General features: G+C 41.9%; 1 protein-coding gene across 3 annotated transcripts in view; it reads left to right on the forward strand.

Moving 5' to 3' along the window:
* LOC100474694 (17-beta-hydroxysteroid dehydrogenase type 6) overlaps positions 1 to 7,495 on the forward strand; it is a 55,987-nt gene extending 48,492 nt beyond the window's left edge. For 2 of the 3 annotated variants that reach the window (XM_019796184.2, XM_019796186.2), the window contains exons 3-5: positions 1,317 to 1,575; positions 4,367 to 4,530; positions 6,851 to 7,494. In XM_019796184.2, the coding sequence (XP_019651743.2) occupies positions 1,317 to 1,575; positions 4,367 to 4,530; positions 6,851 to 7,068 (641 nt within the window). In that variant the 3' untranslated portion in view covers positions 7,069 to 7,494. Of the gene's footprint in view, positions 1 to 1,316; positions 1,576 to 4,366; positions 4,531 to 6,850 lie in introns of all 3 variants that reach the window. The other variant, XM_034643600.1, reaches the window with a different exon arrangement.
* The last annotated feature ends 1,910 nt before the right edge of the window (positions 7,496 to 9,405 follow it).

The following is a 9,405-nucleotide window of genomic DNA, read 5'->3' on the forward strand; positions in this document are numbered from 1 at the left end:
TCCTTATGTTTAAAGAATTTACAAGATATTCTTAAGAAACGGATTCTTTTCCCCTTGGCTACCATTTAATATATATCATTCCTGGGCACTTGGGTGGCTCAGTCGATTAAGCATCTGCCTTCGGCTCAGGTCATGATCCCAGGGTCCTGGGATCAAGCCCCACATCTGGCTTCCTGCTCGGTGGGGAGCCTGCTTCTCCCTCTGCCTGCCACTCCCCCTGCTTGTGCTCTCTCTCTCTCTCTGACAAATAAATAAATGAAATCTTAAAAAAAAAAAGTTGTATTTAGCATACATATTTTATATGATATGTCATAATTCTGGTATCTAATGTCTTTGTGAGTCTTTTTCTGCCATCTATTGATTCTGCTAGTTTTTGCATTTGGTGTTTTCTTTCCTTCTTTATGAACTGCAATTTTTCTTAATGACTATGGTGATTCCCTAGGGCTGACATAAAGTTTCTTCTAGAGAAGATCCATGTTTGCTTCTGTCAGGTGCCAGGGGTGCTCAGAAGCCTTGACCACCTTGAACTTAATTCTTGGCTTGAGATTTTTGGACCATCCAGATCGTGGAAATTTGGCTGCAAACTCTCATGAGGGATGGCTCATAGTTATGATTCCTCAGGATTGATAGGGTTGATTCTTGCTCCCTCCCCACAACACCAAAGTTCAAGGTGGACAGTTTAACTCTCAGGCCTTTGGAAGGACTTCCTATCTCACCCTTGTACTGATCGCATAGCTATTAAAGATCCCAGTGTAATGAAGGAAGTGTTTTCTTTTCTTTTTTTTTTTTTTAAAGATTTTATTTATTTATTTGACAGAGAGAGAGACAGCCAGAGAGAGAGGGAACACAAGCAGGGGGAGTGGGAGAGGAAGAGGCAGGCTCCCAGCGGAGGAGCCTGATGTGGGGCTGGATCCCGGGACTCCGGGATCACGCCCTGAGCCAAAGGCAGACGCTTAACGACTAAGCCACCCAGGCGCCCCGGAAGTGTTTTCTATTAGAATCCCTACCGTAGGTGGGCCCTGGACTTCATCTCTTCTTGTGGATCTTTTTGAGGCTATAAATACTGAAATTCAAGTTCACACTGGTTGGCAAATTCCCTCAAATCAAAAGCCAGCATCAGTGTTCTCTTTGCTGTTTCTGGTTCCTGCCTTGTCTTAGTTTTTGCCTTGACCTTTCTATACTTTTTTGTTAACTGATGTTTTTAAGAACATTAAAAAAATATATTTGTCTAACATTTTTAGTTGTTGTCAGCAGGAAGATGGATGAAGGTAAATAGTTTGTCAGTTTTGTCTGAACCCGAACTTCTGCTTTTTTAGGACTCTGGGGCCTGGTCAACAATGCAGGCATTTTTCACCCACATTGCTGCAGTGAGTGGCTGAAAATGGAGGCCTATATGGATGTCTTCAAAGTGAACCTCACTGGTTTGATTGAGTTGACCTTGAGCATGCTTCCCTTGGTGAGGAGAGCACGGGGGAGGATTGTTAATGTCTCCAGCGTTTTGGGAAGAATTGCTTTCTTTGGAGGAGTCTACTGTAGCTCCAAGTATGGAGTAGAAGCCTTTTCAGACACTCTGAGGTAATGCTCTTAAGTTAAAACAAAAGCAACTGTTGAGCACTTCAGTATGCCTGAGGCACTGTGCGTATTGCTTTTGCCTACATTATCTAATTTCATTACCCCAAAAATCTTGATTTGTAGATATTGTTACTAGTCTGTTTTATGTAGGAAACTGGCCGCAGATTTAAGTCTCTTTCTCCAAGTTCACCTGCCACGACCCGGATTTGGTAGAACTTGTGTTTTGACCCCAGGTCTTTGTCTCCTGCCACCACATCACGCTTTAATTCTCAAGATTTCTCCTTGATAGAATTTCATTTCTGAAGAGAAGGTGACTGTCTTTTTTCCTCCTTACAGTGAGCCCATCCTTGTCTCTCCCTGGTGACTCGCTTTCCTCTGGGCACTCATCAGCTTTACTCTGTATATCTTTTCTTTAGCTAAGAACTTCTTTTCTTAGAACTTCAGTTCACTGTGGCCTGTAATGGTCCCGCCTCTACCTCCTGGCTTCTTTTCACACCTGTTTCAGCCTGTGTCGCTCTATCAGCTGCTTCTTTTTTCTGTTTCCCTTTACCTTTTCATTCTGTTAGCTGTGCCTCCTCCAGCTTTGGGGGGCTGTCAGCGTTCCTTGGCTTGTTGCTTCATCACTCCAGTCTCTGCCTCCAAGGTCACATTGCCTTCTCTTCTTCTGTGGGCCTTCAGATCTGCCTCTGTCTCTCTTATAAAGATAGTTGTGATGGTGGGTGCCTGGGTGGCCCAGTCGGTTAAGCACCTGCCTTTGGCTCAGGTCGTGATCCTGGGGTCCTGGGATCGAGCCCCATGTAGGGCTCTCTGCTTGGCAGGGAGTCTGCTTCTCCCTCTCCTCCTAGCTCATGCTCTCTGTCTCTCTCTCTGTGAAATAAATAAATAAAATCTTAAAAGATAGTTGTGATTGCACACCCTAATTATCTAGCATAATCTCTGTCTCAAGATCCTTAATTTAATCACAGCTACAAAGTGCCACAAAAGGTGACATTTAGAGTTTCCAGAGATTAGGACCTAGTATCTTTGGGGGCCATTATTTAGCCTCCCATGTGCCATGACCAGTGGATATTGCTTATAATATGCATATTGTATTATCGGCCTAGAAAGGGAATAGGGAAATAATTGAGGAAGTCATATGAATTGTCACCATGTGGCAGGCACCTTGCTTGGCTTCCAGCCCAGCTGACCTTCTCTCTGCCTCCACAGGGCTGCTGCCTGCTGATTTACCACCACTCATGACTGGTGTCTCAGACCCCTTGACTCATTCTCCGGCCAAGAGCAAAGGATGTCCTTCCAATGGTCAAATCACGAATTCCTTTAGAAAATTCCAGTGTGCTTTAATTGTGCTAAGCCTGAACAGGAAAAGGAAGTTCTGTCCCACATATGAGTTGGAGTTTTAAAGGGAATGCAGATGTCATGGTGTGATGGAAACCACGGTGAGGAAGCTGCAAGGAGAAGTGAGATTTTAGGGCAGAGGCGCCCCTGGCTTGCACAGCCCTCTCTCTTCTCCAGCACACACAGGCACCTGGAGAGTCTTTCTCTGAGGCTCTACCTTGGAAGGTTTTAGATTTTTGCTTTGATAAGGGAGGATTTTCGTTTAGAATAGTAATTTTTAACCTCTAGGATGCCTCAGAGCCACCTAGATGGCTTATTCAAACAGATTGTCGGGTCTCACCCCCAGCGTTTCTGGTTTAATAAATCTGGGCTGGAGCCTAGTAATTTATATTTCTAACAGGCTCCCGGATGTTGATGTTGCCATTTATCTGGGGGCCACACTTTGAGAACCACTCACTGCTTTAGAGGGTCATGATGCTCTGCGTTTTACCTTCTTATGGACCATTATTTCAGACGTTTCTCCTTGACATCAGCTTGGGCTTCACCTTCTCCAGTGAGGCTACTTCAACCTCTAGATTAGGGAACAGCCCTCATCACTGTCCCTAAACACCGGAGTATACGCTCCTGTGGTACACAACACCGTCTTGTTTCACTTGGGGAAGGCAGCACTTGGCACAGTGCCAGGTACATAGCCAGGATTTTGGAACTGTTTGTTGAACTAACCTGAATATTCTAGAATGACCAATGACTTGCAATTTTCATACCCACCTCATATTCAATTAATGGTCTCTTGTAGTCTTTGAATACACTCTAATTCTTCAGAGGCCCATGCTTTTGCCGGTCCAGCTCCCACGACCTGGTATTCTGTTCTTCTCCTCTCTTCACTCAGAAATTTCCTCTTTATCCTTTAAGGCCTCACTGAAACCTTCTCTCCTCAATGAAGCCTTCCCTGACTCCCTCAGAAAATCTGTCTGCCTTCTCCTCTCTACTTATGTCGCCCCTTGAATACCTCTCCTTTATAATTCTTTTGAGTTGTGTTACAGTTATTTGCTTACTTGTCTGACTCACTGTGAGCTTTTTGAGGCAAGCAACTGAGTCTTAATTTTCTGAGATTGTGCACGTAAAATGCTTAGCACAGTAGCTGCCGTAAAAATGTGAACTTTCTTTATTATTCCTTATATTCTGCATGGCTTTCCTGTCTCACACATGGTAGGGACTTAATAACTCTGTGAAAAGAGTGGGTGTAGAATTGAATGGTTATGGTAGTTTGTATAATCATGTTCCTATTGTTGGACTTAAGGATATTAAAAAAAAATTTTTTTTCCTCTCCATTTCTTTATCCTTTAAAATATTCAGTAGAGATGTTTTTATAAACTTGTTTTGTTTTGTTTTTCTCCCTGAGAGCATGGAAATTGTGTCTTTCAATCAAAAGAATTAACTCAAGGGTTTTTATTTTCAGGCGTGAGCTTCAGCATTTTGGGGTGAAAATCAGCATAGTTGAACCTGGCTACTTCAGAACCGGAATGACAGACTTGCAGGAGTGCTTAGAGAAACTAAAGCAAGCCTGGGAAGAAGTCCCTGCGCATATTAAAGAAGCCTATGGACAGCAGTTTTTTGAAGCCCGTGAGCTTTTCTTTGGATAGGCTAATGGCTAACCTTGCATGAGAAGGGAAAAGAGGGTTGGTAAAGAATGATTGGCAGGTCCTCTGAGAACAAAGCTCCTTAAACAAAGCCTTCCCAGGACAGGAGGGATTTGGGAAGGTCCCAGTGCCCTCGTGGTTGGCTTGGTGATGGCTGTCGGGGCTGAGGAGGAGGTTATATGGACAGCCTAGGGCCAAGGCTGGTGCTGCCTTGTCACCTATGGGCCTGGCCACCTGCGCACTGGGGAGGTATTACATGGTTAGGGGCCTGGAACCTCTGGGTCCCAAGAGGGGTGTGCCCCTCTGTAGTTTCTCGGGGCTGGTGTGGGAGGCCTGCACAACTGAAGTACAGCTTTCAGTATTGTCCACCCTTTTGGTAACAAAGGGCCCAGACACAAAGTCCACGTCTTACTGTGGGAGGAGGGAGGGTGTGTGTGGGCAGAGGGCAGCGCGTGAGGACCAGCTGTGCAGGGCTTTATTGGCTGTGCCCAGAGACTGGACCTCATGTGCAGCCCTCAGGAGCGTCATGGGAGTGAGATGGTCCAGTTTCTTGTAAGAATGTCACTCTTTTGACCTGGAAGAGGAGACAGTTTGGGGGTGGAGGCAAAGCCGTCTTATTCATGCACATTGGTGTGGGGTTCCATCTTCCTGGGGGAAGCGATGCTTTTTCTTCACACAAAGAAGTCAGCAGCCTGCCAAGGCCAAAGGGAGCAGCTCTCCTTTCACAAAGGGACCCTGTGATGGGTGGGTAGCAGCAGCCCTGTCACTGGCTTTGAGTGATACTGTAGTCCGGAGAAAAGAAGGCAGACAGAAGACTCCCGACCTACAGCACGGTCTTCTGGGTGCATCAGGCCTGAGAGGGTCACCATTAGCAGAGGGGTGAAAAATTGGATCAAGGAAAAGCTGGCCCAAAACAGTGCCTGAGCTCTCAGAACTCACAGCAAGCTAGGTTCTCAACATGCCAGAGGTCCAGCCATAGTTGTAAACTCTTCCCTATCTAGGATTTTAAACTGTGTTAGGGAATTTGTCCCCCTTCTGGATACATATAGTTTGACAATAGAAATTAAGAGGAAAATAGAATTTATTGTAGTGACTATACATAAAAGTATATGTGGTTATAAGAGGATATATATATTTCGTGATTTAAAAGGAGTTGAGGGTCGCCTGGGTGGCTCATCGGTTAAGCATCTGCCTTTGGCTCAGGTCAAGAGCCCAGGGTCCTGGGGTCGAGCCCTGCCTCAGGCTCCTTGCTCAGCAGGGAGCCTGCTTCTTGCTCAGCCTGCCCCCTGCTTGTGCTCACACTCTCTTGCTCTTTCTCTCTCTGACAAATAAATAAAATCTTAAAAAAAAATAAAAGGAGTTGAAATTGTTCATAGAATTATTATCAATATAAAGTTGTTAATAAGGTATTTTTTATTCTTTTTCTTATCCGTCTTTGAAGATTGGTGTCTATTTTACACTTACAGCATATCTCAACTTGGATGTTAAATTTTCCTAGGAAATACTTCATCTGTAGATTAAGAAAATTTAGAGTTGCCAGCAGCATTATTCATAAGGATAAAAAATACCTTATTAACAACTTTATATTGATAACAAATATTGAAATGATAGTATTTTGGATATGTAGGATTAAATAACTGTATTATTAAGATGAATTAATTTCACCTGTTTCCTTTTTTAAAAGTGGCAACTAGAAAATTTAAGATTACATATATGGCTCTCATTATAATCTATTGGATAGCGCTGTAGTAATTCTGTAAAATTGGATAGTGCTGTAAAAATTCTGATCCATGGATAACTCCAAAAATACAAAAACGTTTTCCAGTAATGGATTTGAGTTTTAAAATTAAAATTAGTTAAAATTTAAAAATTCAGTGTTTAGTCATACTAGCTATATTTTAAGTGTTCAGTAGCTGCATTTGGCTAGTGGCTGTCACTGGGAAGCATAGATCTGATCAGCCTAATCCTTGTAGAAATTAAATGTAGTTAGACTTCTGTGACTGTGTGTACCAGGATCTTAACATTAAAATACAAGGAATAAGATTGGGGTACCTGGGTGGCTCAGTTGGTTAAGTGTCTGCCTTTGGCTCAGGTCATGACTCTGAGGGGTCCTAGGATCAAGCCCCGGGTCACATGCTCAGCGGGGAGTCTGCTTCTTCCTCTCTGAGCCCACTTCTCCCTCTCCCTCTACCTCTCCCTACCGCTCATGCTCTCTCTCTCTCTCTCAAATAAATAAATAAAATCTTTAAAAAAAAATACAAGGAATAAGATTGCTGACCGCCATTTCTCTTTTTTGTATACAGATTACAATGGTGTCAAACAAGGGCTGTTGACATGTAGCACAAACCTGAACCTGGTCACGGACTGCATGGAACACGCTTTGACCTCTGTGCATCCCCGCACTCGATATTCAGCTGGCTGGGATTCTCAGTTTTTCTTCATTCCTCTATCTTATTTACCTACATCACTGTCAGACTACATATTGACGAGATCTTGGCCCAAACCAGCCCAGGCAGTCTAAAGAAAACTGGTTTGATGGCCCTCGAAATGAAGAAGACAAAAGTCTGAAATTGATAATTAGTGTCTCAGTAATCCTTATTGGGAACTAACATGTTTATATTCCAGATATCCAAAGCTTATTCCTCGAGGTGATGAGTTTTTACTGTTTTAAGCATTTTTTGATGAGAATATTTACAAAATATATCATTCTTCTTTGCCTATTAAACAGAGTAGACGGAAAACAATTCAACTTGTTTTGATGTTATTTCTTTATATAAATGAATAGTTCTGTGCTATGATACACTATTGCTTGAGGATTATTGAGAAATATATTGAGAAATTTATCCTTATTTGTACTACAGTACTTCTTTTTTTTTTTTTTTAAAGATTTTATTTATTTATTCGACAGAGAGACAGCCAGCGAGAGAGGGAACACAAGCAGGGGGAGTGGGAGAGGAAGAAGCAGGCTCATAGCGGAGGAGCCTGATGTGGGGCTCGGTCCCATAACGCTGGGATCACGCCCTGAGCCGAAGGCAGACGCCTAACCGCTGTGCCACCCAGGTGCCCCTGAACTACGGTACTTGTAATAAATATTTCATTTTGCTTTCTTCTGTCTGTTTGCCAGCTATTTTTGATGATGTTTCTACCTTGTTTAAAAATAAATGATTTTTAATTTTGTAAATTAAGATAATATACACACACATAGTCAGATGTTAAGTTAATACTCAAAAGCTTAAAAATAAAAAACAGCAGTTCCCCCACCCTTCATTGCTGCTCCTCAGAGGTAAATGCTTTCAACTTTTAGCTGTTTCTTCTGGTATTAATTTTTATATTTCTAAATAATATACTTTTATTTCTTGATTTATTAAGTTTAGACATTCTCAATTGATTTCCCATTAAGAAAAATCCTGTTGATTTTCCATTAATTTATACCACTTTCCTGACCATTTCCTGTTCCCCATATTTTTAATAAAATTTTATCTTATTTTCAGTAATTAATAGTGTTTGGATTGTTCAGTATGTAAATTTGCTTACTGTTCAGTCAAGTATTTTTCCTTTACAGTACCATTTTTTTGTTGTTTTTCTTAGAGTTAATTATTGCCTTGCTTTTTTACTTGCACTGGTTTTAATTTACTTTAATTTTTTTGGTTCTCTCAGATGTCAAAACCCTATCTGTAGTATTTTTATTTTTATTTATTTATTTATTTTTAAAAGATTTCATTTATTTATTTGTCAGAGAGAGAGAGAGACAGAGAGCACACATAAGCAGAGGAAATGGCAGGCGGAGGGAGAAGCAGGCTCCCCGTTGAGCAAAGAGCCCAATGTGGGACTCGATCCCAGGACCCTGGGATCATGACCTGAACCGAAGGCAGGTGCTTAAATGCTTGAGCCACCCCGATGTCCCTGTCAGTAGTATTTTTTGATAGTTAAACAAACTACCCATTGCATTTCAGCTGATCTACTACAGGATCACACTTCGATTTAGTTGGTATGTCCCTGTACGCTCATTTAACCTATAATAGTTTCTTAACTTCAAAAAATAATCTTTTATGATACTGACATTTTTGAAGCGTACTGGTTATTTTATAAAGCATCCTCCCATTTGTATAGTCTGTCATCATGATCAGATCCAGGTTATGCATTTTGGGAGAAATGCCACAGAAGTAATATTATGTCCCTCTCAGTGCATCGTATCAGTGGGCATAGATGTCAGTTTATCTCATTATCGGTAATGTTGTTAAGTTTGAACCCTTGTTTAAAATAGAGTCTGCCAAGGGGCACCTGCATAGCTCAGTTGATTTAGTGCCTGCCTTTGGCTCAAGTTATGATCCCAGCATCCTGAGATCGAGCCCTGTGTCAGGCTCTCTGCTCAGCAGGGAGTCTGCTTCTCTCTCTCCCCCTGCTTGTGCTCTCTCTCTCTTGCTGACTCTCTCTCTCTCTCAAATAAATAAATAAAATCTTCAAAAATAAAAAAAAAGTCTGCCAAATTTCTCCACTGTAAAGTTGATTTTTTTCTTTTGTAACTAATAAATAATTTGTGAGGATATTTTGAGATTATATAAATGTCCTGTTCCTCATCAGACTTTACCAACTATTTTTAGAATTATTGATTCTTTTTTAAATCAGTTATTACTATGATGATTATGAATGGTGATTTTTAACTCCCTCATTCCATCTACATTTACAAGTTGAAATTTCCATCTCCTTTATTTTTTTATTTGTTATAAGAATGGACTCATGGGGGGCACCTGGGTGGCTCAGTCGGTTGAGCCTCTGCCTTCAGCTCAGGTCATGATCCCAGGGTCCTGGGATTGAGCCCCACATCGGGCTCCCTGCTCAGTGGGAAGTCTGCTTCTCC

Source organism: Ailuropoda melanoleuca, chromosome 15 (assembly GCF_002007445.2).
Source record: "Ailuropoda melanoleuca isolate Jingjing chromosome 15, ASM200744v2, whole genome shotgun sequence".
Lineage (NCBI taxonomy): Eukaryota > Metazoa > Chordata > Mammalia > Carnivora > Ursidae > Ailuropoda > Ailuropoda melanoleuca.